The sequence below is a fragment of the Malaclemys terrapin genome, chromosome 10, assembly GCF_027887155.1.
Source record: "Malaclemys terrapin pileata isolate rMalTer1 chromosome 10, rMalTer1.hap1, whole genome shotgun sequence".
NCBI lineage: Eukaryota > Metazoa > Chordata > Testudines > Emydidae > Malaclemys > Malaclemys terrapin.
In genome coordinates, this window is record NC_071514.1 from 35238619 (window position 1) to 35259165 (window position 20547).

Genomic DNA, 20547 nt, shown 5'->3' on the forward strand with positions numbered 1-20547 from the left:
CAGAACCTCCTAGGAGTCAAAGGAAAGGATCTCTCTGAAGACACGTCTCGCTTGTCTCCTAGAAAGAATGTCTGCAACTACCCCTGCAACATCCACCAGCCAAGCATTTACAGATCACTTCATCAACACTGTGCTCTCCTTCTAGACACTTCTTGGAGCAAATTGCTTCTAGCTGGCATGTGTCACATTGCCCTGTGTGATGAAGGGAGCAGAAGGTGATAACCTGCCCTCTGCCCCAGGTTATTTGGCTGCAGCACAGAATGCTTGGATGAGGCTTATTAGAAAAAGCTACTACAGAAAGCCAGTCAGCATGAAAGCAATGGATAGGACACTGCATACAGCAAATATATATAAAAAAGAGACATGGCTTTGACCAGTCTGACATGTAGGTAGTCTGGATCTCTCTGGGCACATCGACAAAGTGATAAAAAAAACTGTGGCTGGCCCAGGTCACCTGACTTGGAATTGTGTTTGAGAGCAGGTTGGGAAGGGCACCTGCTCACGTGAGCATTTTGCTATAAGTTGTCAGTTTGAATCCTGCCCACAATGGTAATCATTACAAATGGCTACTCTTAGACAGGGGTTTGGAGGCCTTGGTGAAATGAATTTCTGGTCTCAATTTAGCTTCTCGTGGGCAGGTGTCCATTCTACAAAAACCAGCATCATAATCAGCACCCTCAGCAGAGAACTGAAGACTGGCTCCTTCAAACCACAGCTGAGGCACATACACTTACACTACCCTGTCAATCTTAAATGATATATAAACATAATGGTAAAATCCTGGCCCCAGTGAAGTCACTGGGAGTTATGCTATTGCCTTCAGTGGAGCCAGGATATCACCCAACATGTTTCAGAATATTCATTGATTGCCCAGTAGAACTGATGGCAAAAATAGATCCCTATATAATATATTATGTAGGGTTACCATATTTAAAAAATAAAAAAAGAGGACACGCCACGGGCCCTAGCCCCGCCCCTTTCCCACCTCCGGCCCCACCCCAACTCCACCCTTTCCCCACCCCTTCCCCAAAGTCCCCGCCCTAACTCCCCCTCCTCCCTCCCAGCCACGCAAAAAGGGCTGCCCGAGCGCTACTGGCTTTACGGTTTGCTGGGCAGCCTCCAGACCCTGTGCCCCTGGCCGGCGCTTCCCCAGCGCGGCTGGAGCCCGGGAGGGGAAGCGCCCAGCCGGGGGCGCAGGGTCTGGAGGCTGCCCGGCAAACCATGAAGCCGGTAGCACTCGGGCTTTGGGCAGCCCCTATGCCTCCGGACCCTGCGCCCCCGGCCGGGCACTTCTCCTCCCCGGACTCAGACTTCGGCTCTGTTTAAGAGCCAAGCTGCCCGAGCCAGCACTACCGGCTTCGGGCAGCCCCCTTGACTCCGGACCCCAGCCGCTGGCTGGGCACTTCTCCTCCCCGGCTCCAGCTGCTCTGCTCCGGCGGCGCAGGGTCCGGAGGCACGGGGGCTGCCCGAAGCCGGTAGCGCTGGCTCGGGCAGCTTGGCTCTTAAACAGAGCTGAAGTCTGAGTCCGGCGAGGAGCAGAGCAGCTGGAGCCGGGGAGGAGAAGTGCCCGGCCGGCGGCTGGGGTCCAGAGGCACGGGGGCTGCCCGAAGTCGTTAGCGCTGGCTCGGGCAGCTTGGCTCTTAAACAGAGCCAAAGTCTGAGTCCGGGGAAGAGCAGAGCAGCCGCAGGAGAGGAAGTGCCCGGCCGGTATTTTTCCCGGACATGTTCGGCTTTTTGGCAATTCCCCCCGGACGGGGGTTTGATTGCCGAAAAGCCGGACATGTCCGGGAAAAACCGGATGTATGGTAACCCTATATTATATATGCTAAACTTTCCCTCTTTGTACATGCTTAATTAATGACTTTCTTATACTTGGTTGTTCCTGTTTTGTGGACAAAAAACGGTCATCGGTCTCAGGGCTGTCAGTACAGCATCTTCCACTGGCATTAAACTCACTTAAAAGATGTCAACAGCTCTGGTGAATGATGAAGATGAGTGGAGATCTTTCTTCCCAACAGCAATGACACTAGAGGATGAACTGTGGAGCATGCAATCTAAACATTTCTATAGCTAATGCTTACTCTGCATTCCCCCATTCTGAAAGCCACATCAGGAATTGTCTCTGAGGCTTTTTCAGCACTATGCCTCCCAAAGAGGTTTACCATTACCTGAACCTCTCCCTAGATGCTATTGTTTATCAGTGAGAGCCATGCCGGTGACAATAGACAAGTGTAGAAATCATCTTAATAAAATTTTTAAATCTGTTCATATCAGAACACTGAGAATTACTGCATGCAGCACTGAAGATAAGGAGAATTCCAGGATGCTGTCCTAAAGGTGCCACACATAGCGGGGCACTCTCACAGACAGGCTCTGGAGTGGTTTCTCTACGGGAAAGGGGTATACTTACTTCCATTTATTCTAAGAGGCTTGTTCTGGTGGATTGGAGGAGTGGTAGTTTGGTTAACTAATGTAGATTGGCTGACACATTGGATATTTTTAATGCTCGTATTTTATACATGCCTAGAGATTGCTGATAGGCAGATTTTAAATGACAACAATTAGTATCGTTCATTTTACTCTTTCTAGGTAAATCTCAAATCGGTGCAAATTTTAAACCCTATGTTAAGTACTTAAATGGGGCTGCAGTCATACATAGACCTTGCTATATATCATAATCAGTCTTTATGACTGAATACAACCCAACTCTAACATTACATATAACCAACTAATTTAAAAGCTGTGCAAGTTTCTGGCCAAAAATTTAGCCAGTTTTCTTTCCTTCTACCACTGCTTTTATTTGAAGAAACATAAGAGAATCAATTATTTATGATTTTTGTATACATGGATATGAAGTTTATTATGAACTAGAGAAAGCACTTTGAAGTTTCTAAAACTTAGCAATGTTTCAGCATTCATTTATGTTGGTCATTGTCAATTATTTGACCACTGTCAGTTTGCTTATAGAGACAAGGTGGGTGAGGTAACTTCTAAGCTGGTCCGATAACAGATATTACCTCACCCAGCCTCTCTCTCCAAACGGCTACATTACTTATATTATAGTCACAGATCTCCCTCTTGTGGCCAGTTTAATACAATTAGACCTTTCTACACGTTGCTCTTCCACAAATCCTATAATTCAAGCAAAACCCTGCCACTTCAACAACCTTTCAGCAAAGATGGCTGAGCCAAGTGCTGTGCCTGTTCACAAGTATACTACAAAGTGCCAGCAGAGGACAACCCAAAGGAGCAAGATGCTCACACAATATCCCACCTCCCGCACTTAGCACCTGTGGGTCCCACCGATGTGGAGGAGAAGAACTCCTCTACAAATTCCTTTGATCCTGATGACAGATGGGCCACTATTAATGAGTCAAGTATATAACCAGTTTGCACAGGAGGAATTAATGTGCTCTCTTCTCCTTTAAGGGTAAAAGCAGGCCAGTGTAGATACACCTACACATAGGCGCTGACTCCGTGGGTACTCCGGAGTGGGCTGGAGCACCCATGGGAAAAAATTAGCAGGTGCTCCGCACCCACCGGCAGCCAAGCTCCCGCTTAGTCCCCCTCCAGAGCGCACCACGTCCCCACTCCTCCCCCCCTGCCACCTAACAGCTGTTTGGCGGCACTTAGGACTTTCCAGGAGGGCGAGGGAGGAGCAGGGATGCGGTGCGCTCAGGTGAGGAGGAGGAGAAGAGGCAGGGTGGGGACTTGGGGGAACGGGGTGGAATGGGGGCAGGGACTTTGGGGAAGGGGTGAATGGGGGCAGAGTGAGGGCGGTGCAGGGGTGGGGGTCGAGCTCCCACCGGGCAGAGGGGAAGTCGGCGCCTATGCACCTACATAGCCCACAGGAGCAAGCCTCCCAGCCCGGGTCGATAGACTTGGGCTCACAAAGCTTATACTACTGTGCTAAAAATAGCTATGTAGACTATGCAGTTAACTCACGCGATTAACTCAAAAAAATTAATCACGATTAAAAAAATTAATCATGATTAATCGCACTGTTAAACAATAGAATACCAATTAAAATGTATTAAATATTTTGGATGCTTTTTCTACATTTTATATATATTGTATTCTGTGTTGTAATTGAAATCAAAGTATATTATTTTTCATTATAAATATTTGCACTGTAAAAATGATAAAATAGTATTTTTCAATTCACCTCATAAAAGTACTGTAGTGCAATCTCTGTCGTGAAAGTGCAACTTACAAATGTAATTTTTTTTGTTACATAACTGCACTCAAAAATAAAACAATGTAAAACTTCAGAACCTACAAGTCTACTCAGTCCTACTTCTTGTTCATCCAATCGCTAAGACAAACAAGTTTGTTTACATTTACAGGATATAATACTGCCCTCTTCTTATTTACAATGTCACTAGAAAGTGAGAACAGGCATTTGCATGACACTTTTGTAGCTGGTATTGCAAGGTATTTACGTGCTGGATATGCTAAACATTTGTATGCCCCTTCATGCTTTGGCCACCATTCCAAAGGACATTCTTCCATGCTGATGACGTTTGTTTAAAAAAACCCATGCATTAATTAAATTTGTGACTGAACTCCTTGAGGGAGAATTGTATGTCCCCTGCTCTGTTTTACCTGCATTCTCCCATATATTTCATGTTATAGCGGTCTTGGATGATGACTCAGCACATTTTGTTCATTTTAAGAACACTTTCACAGCAGATTTCACAAAATGCAAAGAAGGTACCAATGTGAGATTTCTAAAGATAGCTACAGCACTTGAACCAAGGTTTAAGAATCTGAAGTGCCGTCCAAAATCTGAGAGGGACGAGGTGTGGAGCATGCTTTAAGAAGTCTTAAAAGAGCAACACTCCGATGCCAAAACTACAGAACCCAAACCACCAAAAAAGATGCTGACCCAAGATAATGAAAATGAACATGCATTGGTCCGCACTGTTTTGGATTGTTATCGAACAGAACCTATCATCAGCATGGAGGCATGTCCCCTGGAATGGTGGTTGAAGCATGAAGGGACATGAATCTTTAGCACATCTGGCACATAAATATCTTGCGAGACTGGCTACAACAGTGCCCTGAGAAAGCCTGTTCTCACTTTCGGGTGACATTGTAAACAAGAAGCGGGCAGCATTATCTCCGCAAATGTAAATAAACGTGTTTGTCTGAGTAATTCGATGAACAAGAAGTAGGACTGAGTGGACTTGTAGGCTCTAAAATTTTATATTTTATTTTTAATGCCGTGTTTTGTACATAATTCTACATCTGTAAGTTCAACTTTCATGATAAAGAGATTGCACTACATTACTTGTATTAGGTGAATTGAAAAATACTATTTCTTTTGTTTTTTTACAGTGCAAATACTTGTAATCAAAAATAAATATAAAGTGAACACTGTATACTTTGTATTGTGTTGTAATTGAAATCAATATATTTCAAAATGTAGAAAACATCCAAAAATATTTAAATAAATTGTATTCTATTATTGTTTAACAATGCGATTATTCACGCAATTGTTTTTATTAGTGTAGACCCATTGCAGCTCAGGCTCTGAAATTCAGTGAGCCTTGACTTGGCTTCAGAGCCAGAGCCACAATTTCAAAGTGCTGTCTACACAATTATTTTTCAAGCACTAGCATGAGTCCTGCTAGCCCAAGTCTATCAACCTGGGCTGGAAGGCTCACTACCTCAGGCTGTGTAGGCATACCCAATAAGGCCCTAAGGCTGTATTTGCACTGGAATTTTCCATAAAGCCTACCACTGTTGCACTAACTGGTGCAACTCCACTGGTCCTAGAAGCAATGGTGGGAAAACTAGTGTAGACTGGCCACCAGCATTTTAACGCTGTGGTAATGATCCAAGGTTTAATGATGCTGGAGAATTCTAGACCCATGTCTACACTAGCGCTCCCACCAGTGGAGCTGCTAGCACAGTGATGGGAGATTTTGGAAAAAATTGAGAGTGCAGTGTTATAAAAGTATGATCTCACTTGTCTCCCACCAATAGACAGCCCCCCCAGCTACATTCTATTCTAGCTAAACCTCTCCTTATTTGGCTGTATGCTTAGTGGATGAACACCATCAGCCTTTGTCTTACCTTAGCACAGGTGACAGAAACTGGAACAGCCTGCACTATCAAAAATCTATGTTAAGTGCAGGAATTGAGAGACAGTAAGAAGTGCCAAGATGAATTGTGTTAGAAAGCACAAACTAGCTGCATGGCTTTGAGTAAACTGATTCTTATGAGTTTCTACCAGAAACTTGTAACCAGTAGAGACAACTTGTGTTTTCACACTTTAGGTCCAGGAGTAAGAGATTTTCCAGGGTAACACTGCAGACTTCAAGTAGCAGTATGGATGAGAGGCCGTGTTGCCCAATGGACAGAGCACTAGAGTTGGATGCAGGAGACTGGGTTCTATTTCTGCCACTGCCTTATGGGTGTCCTTGGCAAGTCACTATGCCTTTCTGTGCCTCAGTTTCCCTATCTGAAAAATTGGGGTAATGATTTGTCCTTTGAAATTCACTGATGAAAAGCACTATATAAGATGTAGGTAGGAGTATTTTATACTCATTACTCATTCTATTAGTTCCATTGTTCCCAACAGCTATTTAGGCCAGACTTTGAACTCCACTGAAATTATTCATGTAAATTACTATTCACTAGTATAAATAAGGGGCTATATATGTTATAAGAGGCTATAAAAGCCTTTGGAGTTGTATCTGCTCAATTTATACGTGACAAAGCGGCGTTTGTTCAGACCCCTTCTCTTGAACATAATTCTGCACTCCACAAGCTGTGACAGACATTTCAGAAGGTGAGGGAGGAGGAGTTTAATGCATACAGACATATCAGCCAAGGGTAGATCTATTTTTTAAAGTAAGTTTTTGTATTGAAAAGAAAAGGTGGAAAAAAATTGTGCATAGAGGGGTCTGATTCCTATCTTGTATCCATATATTAACATCTGAAATAAAGATACAACCAAAATACACGTTGTGTAATATGTTCAAAAAAGGGAGAGAAAAAGAAAAATAAATCCCAATAGTCAAAATAAGGGGTTGGGAGCAAGTTCCTAGTTGCAACATATTTTGTCTTTGTTACAGCATATTTGCTGTTCTTCAGGGGCTACAGCTCCAAAATTACTTTGACCAAGAAGATTAAAAGGCAATGGTCATTTGTTTCTTCTGATAAGCCAGTAATAGGATTCCAAACCCACAGCAAATCATCTGAGGTCCTAAAGATATAAAATGTCCAAAGACATGAATCTGAGTAGTGTGGAGATGGTGAAGTCCTTTAAGCAAGTGTCTGTTCATTTCATCAGGGTGCCCTACAACCCAACAAACAAGGAACACAAGGAATCATCTTGTTCAGACAACCTAATAATGGAGTAGCTGGTACATAGTCTCCTGTGGGCCACCTTCCATAACTGCAGGTCCAGGGACTTCCTTGACAAAAAGTTCACTGGGAGAAGATTGCAATGGTGCAAAGAACTCACACACTTGCATACTAGAGTAGCTAAGGGTGTATCCTAACTGCAGCACATGCTGCTAGGACTTCGGTAGGACCCTCAGTGAAAAGTAAAGAAACTTACATATACGGATGGAAACCCCAACCAGTGCAAGTGACCTGCTCTCCTTTGGCTGAATTTTGCCTGGGGCACAGAGGACAGGCAGTTGCATGGAGGTGTAATTTATATCTGCTATTGCAGGAAAAACGGATCTTTCCCAATCTTTTCTACCTGGAAGATCAAATATTTGATTTTGGACATTGCACAGCTGTGGGGAGGACATGAATTATCAACTTTTTAAAAAATGTCACTCTTCAGTCTGAATTTCAATTCTTACTGACCTTACAAGTAACACCTCCAACTACTTTAAATTTGTTTATTGACTTGATTTCAAGCTGACAGTGTCCCTTTATTAAAAAAACCCTCTCCTCTGCTGCATTACTAATCCACTTTGTTATTAAATTACAGAATTAATGAAGCCTAATTTACTAATTATTATCTATTCTGTTTACTTTTTGCAGTCAATTCAGCTTGGCCAATGAGAATGGTCTAGTCAATTTCACTTGTATTTAGCATCAGCTCCGGATCTGGGATCTCAGGTGCTTGGACCACATTGCAATAGTTTGTGCATCACAATTCAAACAGATGACAGCAGGGCACAGAGCTCTTTGGTTTGCTAACATTGCTCAGTGCTGGAGGAACAATAAAACATCCAGTCAAAGGGACAAGGGAATCATAGAATCATAAGACTGGAAGGGACCTCCAGAGGTTATCTAGTCCAGTCCCCTGCTAACCTGCTCTTAAAAATCTCCAATGATGGGGATTCCACAACCTCCCTAGGCAATTTATTCCAGTGTTTAACCACCCTGACAATTAGGAAGTTTTTCTTAATGTTCAACCTAAACTGCCCTTGCTGCAATTGTCCAATTCCTTTTTGTCCTAGCCTCAGAGGTTAGGGAGAACAATTTTTCTCCCTCTTCCTTGTAAGAACCTTTTATGTACTTGAAAAATGTTATCATGTCCCCTCTCAGTCTTCTCTTCTCCAGACTAAACAAACACAATTTGTTCAATCTTCCTTCATAGGTCATGTTTCCTAGACCTTTAATAATTTTGTTGCTCTACTCCAGATTTTCTCCAATTTGTCCACATCTTTCCTGAAATGTGGCACCCAGAACTGGGCACAATATTCCAGTTGAGGCCTAATCAATGCAGAGTAGAGCAGAATTACTTATTGTGTCTTGCTTACAACACTCCTGCTAATACAGCCCAGAATTTTTTTTTTAAAGCAACAGCATTACAGTGTTGACTCATATTTAGCTTGTGATCCACTATGACCCACAGATCCCTTTCCAGTTCTCCTTCCTAGGCAGTCATTTCCCATTTTGTATGTGTGCAACTGATTGTTCCTTCCTAAGTAGAGTACTTTGCCTTTGTCCTTATTGAATGTCAGCCTACTTTCTTCAGACCATTTCTCCAGTTTGTCTAGATCATTTTGAATTTTAATCCTGTCCTCCAAAGCACTTGCAACCCCTCCCAGCTTGGTATCTGTTACGGCTTTTATAAGTGTACTCTCTCTGCCATTATCTAAATCATTGATGAAGATATTGAACAGAACCGGACCCAGAATGGAAGGGGCGCTAAAAAGCAGTTTACGCAAGCTCACGGCAGCTCCAGGGAAGCGTGAAATGAACCCGAGCACCCACCTGCCCCCTGTGAATGGCCCAGCTGGATGGGACCTGGGTGCTGCCCTCAGGGCCAGCCACCCCTTGTGCCCCCAACTCTCCCTGCCTGGGCAAAGCTCAGAGGTGGCACGTAGCCCTGGCCCTAGGAAGCCGAGCGTTCAGAAGCGCCGAGCCTCGCAACCAGCACCTGGGGGCAGCCCCCGTGAGACAGTCCCAGTCACCCACAGTCCGCTCCCGCGTAGCCCAGCACAACCACGGTCTCGCCGGGGCCCCAGGGCATGGAACAAGAGTCGCCGGAAGCTGCGCTCACGCCCAGACTGAGGCTGACCTGCCCTGGCACCCAAGCCACTAGTAAAAACACTTCCCCCCAGCAACCCCCTCCTTCATTGAGCCTGGAACTGTCGCGAGAGCGGCCGCGCACGGTATCCTCCCCCACAGCTAATTCTCACGAGATCCCCGCTGTTTTTCCTTTATTGCTATGACCCAAGGTCTCGCGCGAGCTGTGTCAACTAATCGGACGGGCGGAACTCATTGTTAGTCTCGCGATGTTTGGTGATGGCTCCGCCTCCACGGCCCCCTCCCCGAGTCTTCCTCGTCCCCCTCCCCACGTAGAGTTAATATGGTCGCCAGCGATGGACCCTGCAAGGCCAGGTCAGTGCGAGCCGGGCTCGGCGGGGAGGGGCGATTCCTCTCCCGAAGGGCTCCGGCTTCTGCCCAGCGCCCCCGCGTTCCTGGTCTGGTGCGACCCCCCCCCCCGTTACCGACCCGGCTTGTACCTCGGCCCCAGCTCCCCCGGCCTGGGTCCGCGACCCCCGCTCGCAGATGGCCCCTGGAGTGATGGTTATTCCCCCGCCCCCCCCCCCGGTGCCTTTATCGTCTCATCACCCCGCCCCCCCCCGGACCGGGGCCGCTTGCGACGCCGTCGCTGCCCCCCCCTTCACACACACACCCCGCAGCCGCCTCCACTATCTGCCGTCCTTTGTTCAGCCCCTTTCCGCTATCCCCGGCTTGCACGGACGGGCTCGCAGTCCCTGGGCTGGGGGGGGGGCTCGGCCGAGTCTGGGTGAATCCCTTCTCCGCTGGGCAGGGCCCAAGGCGGCGTGGAGAGCCGCCCGTGGGCACCACTGAGCGGCACCGCGAGCAGCTGCCCCCTCGCTCCTGGCACCGCTCCGTATAGATCTAACGGTGCTGCGTAGCGGCCCCTGCTGCTGCCCCGCACCCCATCCCAGGGGAGTTCTCAGCCTTCACCCCCCGTGCCCCTCCTTGTCTGCACACCTCTTAGCTGCCCATCAGGGACCCGGTGCTGCTGACTTCTCTCGCCCCCCTCCTCCCCCCACAGCGAAATGGCCAAAAAACTGCCCTGTAATTAGGGCGGGGAGGGTGTCAGCTATACCGGACCCTGAGCTCAGAAGGGCCCTCATAACACCTGTTATGAATGGGATGGAGGACTCCCAGCGAATATGCTGTACTGGGCCCCAAATTTCTCAAGACAGGCCTTTCTGTGACCCAAGTCTCTCAATCCTTATTGGGCTCTTTTCCAAGTCATGGATCAGAAATGGGTTGAAAACAACGGATCTCATACTTGTACTCTTCTTGGGTACCTTTTACAATAGATAGGCACAGATCAGACAGGGCTTTGTTTTTTAACCTTTAATTCAAAAGCCCACCATGTAGAAACTGAGTCTTATGTAGTTCATTACTTCAAAAGGTTGAAGGGTGTAGGTTCATGTTACTATTTATTAAGCTGCCTCACTTTAAATATTTGTGAATAGATACCCTAACTCACCAAGTATCTCACTACCTTTTTTAAAACTAGTATCTCCAAATCTTTCAGTTATTTTTATTGACCATTTCTGGTTTCTCTTTAAGTTCATTATCCTGTGAACATTTAAGCACATGAGTAACATTATGCCCGTAAATGGACTACTTGAGCATGTTTGCAGATTCTGGGCCTTACCATCAAAGCAAAATAATTTGTAAAGTGCCCATGATGCTGCATTTACATTACAGTGAAAATGTAAGCAAAGTAGGAGGTGAAAACAAGGCAACCTACTAAAAAAGATAAGCTTCTATTGCTGATACAGTCTTTTAAAATCAACAGAGACCCTCTGCCTGCAAAAACTTATGCGTATACTTAACTTTACTCACCTGGGTTGTTCCATTGATTTTTGTAAGACTGGGAGTGGGTGGTGTCACAGTTTTAACTTTTGTTTTAAAACCAAATTTGAATTTCTTAAACTATATTGAGTTCTTTAGGCCTTCTTAAGAGATATTACAGACATTGTTCATTTAGGTTAATATTATTTGAGTGGCAATAAATATTCTTTTTGTATTCCTTCTGAAAACAATTTCAAATTAAGATGCAGTTCTTTTCTACAGATTTTTTTTATCTTCACTTTTTAAATAAGGTCCATTATAAAGTGCATTTCTGTCTGTTATCTTTAGGTACTTATATGGCTCTTATTACCATAGTACTTCACAATCTTTAATGTACTTATCCTCACAACTCCCCTGGGAGCTAGGGAATAATCATTTTGCAGATGGGGAACTGAGACTAGATGCCAGATTTTTAGGCACCTAAAGATGCAGAAGTGGGTTTTAGCCCACGAAAGCTTATACCTAAATAAATTTGTTAGTCTCTAAGGTGCCACAAGTACTCCTCGTTGTTTTTGCAGATTTTTAGTGGTATTTAGGTATCTAGTGGGACTTACAAAGGTTCCTAGGTGTCTAACTCCCATTGAGTGCCTGACTCCCTAAGAGATTTTGAAAATCCCACTAGGTACCTATCTGCATCTTTAGGTGCTGAAATATCTGGCCCTGAGTGATTTGTCCAAGGTCACTCAGGGACATCTGTGGTGAAACAGGGAATAGAACTGCATTCTTTTGAGCCCCAGGCTACTGCCTGAACCACTGCACCATTCTTTCTTTCCACTTATTAATTTGCTGCATTATTTTTCAGAATGCCCGTTCCAGTACCTAATTGAAACATTAAATGACAATCCAGAGAAGAAGTTCTACAATATCCCTAAACTTGGGGGCACCAAGTATGGTAATACTACTTTTTAATAGCTTTTTAGTAGTATGGTTCCACTAGTAAATATGCACCAGTTATGTGATGCAGGAGGAGTGACTACATTGTCTTTAGTAGGTTTGTATGAAAACATGTAATTTTACCCTGAACATGCTGTTTTATTAAGTTGATTAATAACTTGCTTTAAGTGAGATAAAAGGAATGATGCTTAACCAAACTTTTCTACTAAGGGAAAAGTGAGGGATACTTTTACAGGCATAATAAACATTTCCACTACAGAAAATCACCACTTCTGTTATGGAATTAACAAGTGGTGACAAAAACATAAACTCTGTGTTACCTCACATGTAAATAAATGTTTTTACTGAAATGAATTCATGGTGGTCACATAAATGCAGAAAAATTATGCATCATTGACTCATTTACTCTAGTGACAATCTCATATTTCTTTGAGGGTTTCCTTGTGTCACAGTTTAGTGCCAAAAGCATCTGTATTTCCATGCATGGTCCAACAAGGGTACCTGCTGTCAGGTTTCTGGCTCCCTCGCTGTTGTCTTTCCTGGGTGGAGACCTCCTGACTGGGTATTTCCTGCCTGAAAAGTTCCTTGATTATACTGTGTATTCACCATCAAAGTCAGACTCCCTGCTTTGCCTTTTTTCTCAGAGATGATTAACAGTGCGGTTTCCATAGTCATAAGTTACCAAACAGCACTTCCTATGCAAGAATATTCTTTGGGTATAAACATTACAGAAAAAACATTAAAGAAATAAAAGAACCTACATGCATGCTAATAAGCTTACCAGAGATCAGCCCAGCTGTCTTTAGTATGGACTCTGGCAAATGAGTCCTTCAGCACCTCTCCAAAGTGGTTTCTTTTGTGGTCACAAGTTCATAACAGCCTTAGCTCAAAACTAGTGCACACGTGAAAAATTTAGGCCCTCTTTATTCAGTTTGGAGGTCTTTGAACTGAAGTTTTCAGGAACAGGTAATCACTAGACAATTGGTTTCTCTCCCTAGGGCTTAGCTTCAAAAGGATGGATTCATAGTGGGTCATTTGCATTCCTCTGACCCCCAGGTATTTCGTAGGAAATTCACTTCACATGTATTGTTCCAAAAAGTCCTTTGAAGTTCCTAATATCTCCCAGAGATTGCACTAATCCTTCCACCTCCTGAAGAATTTTCATACAATTCCACGAGAGTGCACAAACAGCATTTTCAATACAGTGGATCCCAAAGGTGTTAAATGTAGTTCAGTAAGGTTTAATTCCATAAGATTTGTCCATGATATTGCAGAATACTATCGTAAGTGTCACATCTTGATTTTAATTTTTTGGGTGAACTTGGTGTTCATGAAAATGATGAAACTAGCTAGAGCCAGACAGACCTTATGAAAGTTTTCTTATAGAGTTCTTCAAATACACCTTTGTCCTGACATGCAGTTGACTTCTCTCCAACAATGGCTCACAAGGCTGTTCATCTAATAAGTAGAAAACTACACATACATCACTCAGGTTTCATGCATTTTGTGGAGTGAACTGTCAGGAGAGTGGGCTTAGTCCAAATAGTCTTGGTTGTTGATGACTTTCCTAAAGCCCAGTTCTGTTCAGTAGGACTACTGCTGTTAGCCTTATCTCTTTTGCACTGTTTCTTGCTATCCCATATCTCTCCTCTTCAGCAATTCCAAAAAAACAAAACAAAAAAATCTCTAGTTCGAATGGCAGCAAAGATGTGAAGATAAACATAAGTGTGAACGGCAGACAGACAGCTCCTCTGTCTCTACTCATAGCTTTTCAAGCAGCATCAGTAGAGTAGAATTAAGAAAACCAGTCAGTTTCACCTGTGCTTTTCAGAACCTTAAGGACAGCAGTGTAATTGAACAGAATTATTTCACTTTCTGTCTGACTGCTTTGGAAAGCTATGAGGAGCAGCAGAAATCACTGGAGCAATTTAGGGCAAAGGACTGTGTAAATGGAGACTGTGGAGGAGTAGACTAATAGTGACTCTCTCCAACAGTCAGAGTGCTGAGTTGTGAGAGGGAGAAAACCCTCTCTTCCAGCAAATATAGGTGCCTTCAAAGTTATCAAACACGCATTAAAATAGCCAGAGACTGTTATGAAAGAGAGAATTCCAAAGCCGAGCCCCGAGACAGCATTCTGGTAGAAATCCTAGCACCTGCATCTTACCGGGTCATCCATCCTGGATCTCTTTTGTGACTCCTCTGTCCTGCAGTTTAAAAGTTCAATTGATTTCTTTGGTTCCAAATTGCTATAGAGAGTCTGATTGCCTTAATATTTAAAGTGGGAGCAGAGGTATTCAGTTATGAAAAAAATTGTAGCTAGGTGACTGAGACACCTTTTCTGGACAGCTCTTGAATGAGCACACACTGTCTCTGTGTGTGTGTATATATACACATCTCTCCTAGAATATCAAGGTTGGAAGAGACCTCAGGAGGTCATCCAGTCCAACCCCCTGCTCAAAGCAGGACCAATCCCCAGACAGATTTTTGCCCCAGATCCCTAAGTGGTCCCCCTCAAGGATTGAGCTCATAACCCTGGGTTTAGCAGGCTAATGCTCAAACCACTGAGCTATCCCTCCCCCACTTCCAATATGGTAGTGTATTGGAATGCCTTTATTCTTCATTAAAGGGACGAACACAACTGACAGGGATATAAGATCATTTTGTTCTGGTAATTTGAATATTAAACACACTTAGTGCTAACATTACACCACATTTATTTTTATCAGATTTCTGTACAATTTGCTTTTTATATGAATCATCTAATTGGAGAATTACAGTGACTGCCTTGTAAAATGTATCTAATGTAACATAAGCCACCAAACCCTGAAGCAATAGTTTATAGGCAGACAAAGTCCAAGGACTTGGTTGAAACTGCCAAACTCATCTGTTTGTTAACATTCAGATCTGAGCTTTGGTCTCTAGAACTCAAACACTAGTACGTGAACCTGTTTTACCAGTTACCTAGCATCCTTTATATTTACTCCTATTACTGTACTCTCATTTGATCACCTGAATTATTGCTGAATGGAGTGATGTTTGTGAGTGAATGATCGTACCTAAGAGCTCCTTTACTGCCTTCAGTGGTGACTGGCAGCCCTTTCTTTTTTTTATTCTGTCTCCACCCCTGTGTTTTCTCTTCCTTGAAAGCTTCTCCCAATTTTTACTTTGCTGTTACTTTATAGTAATCAGTTTAGGTCCAGTTTTCTCCTACTTTTAGAGCCCACACTGAGATTATTTCTTGTCTTACTGTCACCTTCTGTGAACAAAGGGGAAACTGCACATAGTGATCCATATTCTGGCATTAAAGTCAGTTCTGACTTGATATCACAAAGTAATTAAATGGTCAAGTTTAGGATTCCAAAAATTATCTGTATTAATAGTTAGCAGCATAGTCTCATTGTGTCATCTCTTCTGCTTTGTCGATGATACCAGCCTTGGCCCTCCCTACAGTCATTTCTCCTACCAGCCTCTCCATGCCTTCTTTCTTTCACCCTATATATGGAGTATCATTGCTTCTTTGTTCAATCAAGCCATTAGTCTCTTCCATTCAAATCTTCCTTGAAAACTCACCTCTTCTGTAGTGCCTACAATAAGTGACTCACTATTCAGTGTTTAGTATCAGAGGGGTCACGTGTTAGTCTGAATCTGTAAAAAGCAACAGAGGGTCCTGTGGCACCTTTGAGACTAACAGAAGTATTGGGAGCATAAGCTTTCGTGGGTAAGAACCTCACTTCTTGCATCTGAAGAAGTGAGGTTCTTACCCACGAAAGCTTATGCTCCCAATACTTCTGTTAGTCTCAAAGGTGCCACAGGACCCTCTGTTGCTTTATTCAGTGTTTGTTTTATATATTTAAAACAAAATCCCCAACCCTCCCAGATGTGCACACTCCTAATCATACTGCTGTAGCCCTCATCCTAACTTGACTGTTTGTCACTCTTACACATTTTGGTCCATCTATAATAATGTCCTGACCCTGCAATGAGCTCTGTACGATTGGACCTATACACTTGGGTGGTATCCCATTGACTTCAGTGGGGCTCTGCCTTGATTCACATATTCAAAGCTCATTTTCGGATCAAGGCCATTTTTTTCATAAGCTTTTATACTAAGGACCAGGTCCTCCTCTCTTCCGTGAAACATTGTTGCACCCTTCTGAGTGCTATAGAATAATAATAGAGAACAAATGCACATTGATTGATTTAGTGTTTCCTTGTAACTGTATTGTATTCCTGTGCTCTTATGGGGTTGGAATGAATTTCACTGCCTGATTTGTCAAATCTCTTTAGTATAGTAAGGTGCTATTAGTTAAAACATATATAGGCTAAAAGTGTTTCCTTGATTAATTCATTTACTTTCCCGTAACCAGATATTCTGCCTTATTCCATACGGGTACTGTTGGAAGCTGCTGTCCGTAACTGTGATGGCTTCTTAGTAAAAAAGGAAGATGCTATGAATATTTTAGACTGGAAAACAAAACAGAACAATGTTGAAGTGCCCTTCTATCCTGCCAGAGTTCTTCTTCAAGACTTTACGTAAGTGAAATATTTTCTTTTTTTTATTACATTTTACTAACAAAGTTTTCAAAATCTGTCTTGGTTCACCTGCTCAGTGAAGTTACCGATCTTTTCTCAGGCCTGAAAACAAAATGAGGTGGAGTTTAAGCATTCCATTAGTGAATGGAAATCCATAGTTTTTGTTTTAGTGCCCTTTCAGTGATGTTCCTACATTGTAAATAAAGCCTCTGATCCTGTACTCTGATCCTGCAAGTTGGTGCAAGAAGGCAGATGCCTGTGCCCACATGGAACTTTGCTGGGACTCCATGTGGATGAAGGTTTCTGTCTGCATGGAGTAATTTGCAGAATAAGGGCCAAAGAACCAGCTTGGTGGCACTTTAACTGTAGCAGGATTGTGTGATGGTGCAATGAAATACTTAGAAATCTTACTTGTGATAACCTAAGGTCAAATCCTGCGTGTTTTACTGGTGCATGTAAGCCTCCTGAAGTCAATAGGACTACATACATGAATAAGAAAAGCAGGATTTGTCCGTTAGAATGTTACCTATGGATTATTGAGATTTGTTGATGTGAGGTGGCTAAAAGGGTAATCCTTAAGCACCTACAGATTATTAAACTAGGCACATTTAATTTTGCCAAGCTAGGTAGTCATTTATTTGTCAAGAAGCCATGCAGAATAGAGAAGAACTCTGTGTAAGCTCAAAAGCTCATCTCTCTGACAAACAGAAGCTGGTCCAATAAAAGATATTAGTTCACCCAACTTAACTCTCTAAGAAATATCCTAGTAATATAAAAATATATGGAAGTGATTTGTTAGTTAACAAATCAAATCATAAGATTTTCATAAAATTTCAGTTTATATCAGTATTCTTTTCCTTTCCTTTAGTTTTGTATGTTGTCCTTAAAGAGTGTTTTTTATCTGTAAAATGGGGATGACAGTACTTAACCACTTTTGTAATGTGCTTTTAGATCCTGAAATGAATACTGCTATAATATCAGTGAAAAACACAAATTGTAAAGTAGTATTAGAAAATATAGCCTATGCATTCATTTGTGTAGCAAAGGGGTGGTGTACAGCTACCATACATCCAGAAGTGGCCATTATGCCAAGGTTTCCTCACAATTCAGGAGCATAACAAGACAAAAGGGCAAATACCAAATGTAATCAGTTGGCCAAGGAATTTGCATATTCCTATTTGACACAGTCTTGAAATGTATTGGTGGTTATGCTTGGGGTTAGGATGGCGCACAGTTTTTATTTAGATATATTTAAACAAACCAAGCACATGAATACTTACTATTCTTTAAAACATGTTAGACAAAGTAAAACAAGCTTCTACAGTTAGCTTTATTTTACAGAATTGTCAATGCATCATAATACATGTAAAGTGCTATTTCTTTGTTCTTCTTTGTTAGTGGAATTCCTGCAATGGTGGATTTTGCCGCCATGAGGGAAGCAGTGAAAAAGCTTGGAGGAGATCCTATGAAAGTCCATCCTGCCTGCCCAACTGATCTCACTGTTGACCATTCTTTGCAGATTGACTTCAGTAAATGGTATTTAATCTACAAAATCCAGTTCTGTTTAATAATTAAATTTCAGGGGATGATCAGTGTTCTCAATTGTGCTTTGTTCACTGCTCCTTTGGTAGCATAGAGGTAGCCCATGCAACCATCATGGAATTAATATGTAATAATTCACGAATATCGTATGTTCTATACATTTGATGTAAGGGGGTTTGCTATATGATTATAAAGTGAATTCAGTTGCATATATGTAGGAAAGAGGACAATAGTCTGAGAGAACCACTCATTTACCCACATTTGAGGAACAATATTAGACCCATTTGCAAATTTGAATATTAGACCAAATCACCAGCCGCCCCAGGCTGACAGTGGCTGCGGCTCGGGCTGTCAGCCTGAGCCCCAGCTACCCCAGGGCTGACAGCCCGAGCCCTAGCCACCCATTCGCCAGTGTATCCGATCTGGCTGCGGTCCCAATTAGACCGGATAATCGGGGTTCCACTGTATAGCTGTGAAATTAAGATTATTTTGTGATATTGCTTCTCCGGCAGTCCAGTTCTTTTTTTAACCCTTCCTTGTGTTTGACGGGAAAAGCCCAAATTGTGATTCGTTAAGTCTGAAATTATCAGAAAGGCCAGATGTTGGCAAGAGATCTCAGCATGCTGCTTTGTACTGATCTAGCCAGTTCCGCTAGTTCACTGTTGGAAAGTCCACAGGAGTCTGTCAGCATCTGCTAAAGTGTGATATGAGGCCCTTCCCCAAGGTGCTACATGTGCTGCATCTGCATAGCTTCCAATTGCCGCTAGCTGAGGGATTGTGAACTGAGCTTAGATTCCCACAAAATGGCCTTTGAGGTGGTATGGTATCCTGCCACTAGACAATGGAAATTTGTTCTTTTTATTTTAGAGCAGCAGAAACATTGATAGCTCTATTTATCAATGTGACAAATGATTGAATGTAACCATTAGAGGTAAAAAGCCAATCATCTTTCACAGTGGTTTTTTTCAGTGTGTTCATGTTAAGGTTGAATGTAGTGTAAATAGAGTGTAGTGTGGTAAACGTGTAGATGGTTTTAAAAATGTTTACCTACAGTGTTTTATGTATGTACTTATATTATTTTCTTGAGCCTGAAGTATAATAATTTTATATTTGTGGTAATAAAATGTGTTTATTGCTTGAGCCCTTATTTCCAAAACACAATTAAATATAAAATATCACAACTGCTGCCTTGAGTAAACTGTAGCAAGAGACAATTCCCCAGGGATCTAATAAATGTCGACAGTACTGCAATATAGAGTAAAACCAAACACAATCCCCAACCCTTCCCTGGGACAAGACTTTCCTCACATCCCTTCCCTTCAGATCTTGAGTAAACAGTGCAAGGACAATCTGTGTCCTGTTAATAAATGTGGTGTTTGGCAGACCGATCAGGTGAGTAAGTAGTTTATATGGCAGATAATACAGTTCCTTTTAGAGAAGCTAAAGGTCAGTACAATTTATTTTTGTGTGGTCACCATGCTGTATTCTTTGGTTAACTAAACTTACCCAATGACACTTTACTTTGCACCAGGGTTGTAATAAAATGGTGACCTTTTAGATACAGTTGGTCATTTGTTGGGGATATTTTTTCAGTAGGAAAATGTTTTTATGCACTTGTTTCATTTTCTGTTTAAAATACAGTGCAATACAGAATGCTCCGAATCCTGGAGGTGGTGACTTACAGAGGCCATTGGTAAAGGTTTCTCCACAAAAAGTGCAGCCTCGGAAGGTACCTTGCAGGGGCCAGACTGGCTGCAAAGGGCCATGTGATGCTGGAGAATCAAGTCGTAACTCAGGAAAATTTTCTGCGCAGATTGAGAATACCCCTATCCTCTGTCCATTTCATCTTCAACCAGTGCCTGAGTATGAAATGCAGTTTTTGCTTAGCATTTAATTGTCAAATCCTTCTTTTGCTGGAAGGAATTATGGTTGTGTTTTACTGACTGGAATGCAGGCCCTTTTTGTGTGCTGTCTCCTAGTTCAGCACTTCCTTTTAGTTTGCAGTGCTTTTGGTTTAAATTTAAGGTTGAGCAGAACAATTGTACCATGCTATCAGATGATGCAAGCTTGTGCCCAGAGCAACAGTACAGCTTTGAAAGTGTTGGCCTGCCTTGTGAAAGCCTGTTGGCTAATTACAGCTAGCTTTTTGGAGTTAATTGTAAAATTTAAATATTGCCTCCAAAACACAAAAAAGTAAGCTGTCTGTCCTCCACAAAGCAGGCAGTGCGCCTTAAGCTGCACTGAAGGGGC

General features: G+C 42.8%; 1 protein-coding gene across 1 annotated transcript in view; it reads left to right on the forward strand.

The window, feature by feature from the left end:
* Positions 1-9716: 9716 nt before the first annotated feature.
* IREB2 (iron responsive element binding protein 2) overlaps positions 9717-20547 on the forward strand; it is a 37383-nt gene continuing 26552 nt past the window's right edge. Inside the window, exons 1-5 of the mRNA XM_054042889.1 lie at positions 9717-9822; positions 12131-12220; positions 16590-16755; positions 18154-18291; positions 19939-20160. Coding sequence (XP_053898864.1) covers positions 9717-9822; positions 12131-12220; positions 16590-16755; positions 18154-18291; positions 19939-20160 — 722 coding nt within the window. The remainder of the gene's footprint in view (positions 9823-12130; positions 12221-16589; positions 16756-18153; positions 18292-19938; positions 20161-20547) is intronic.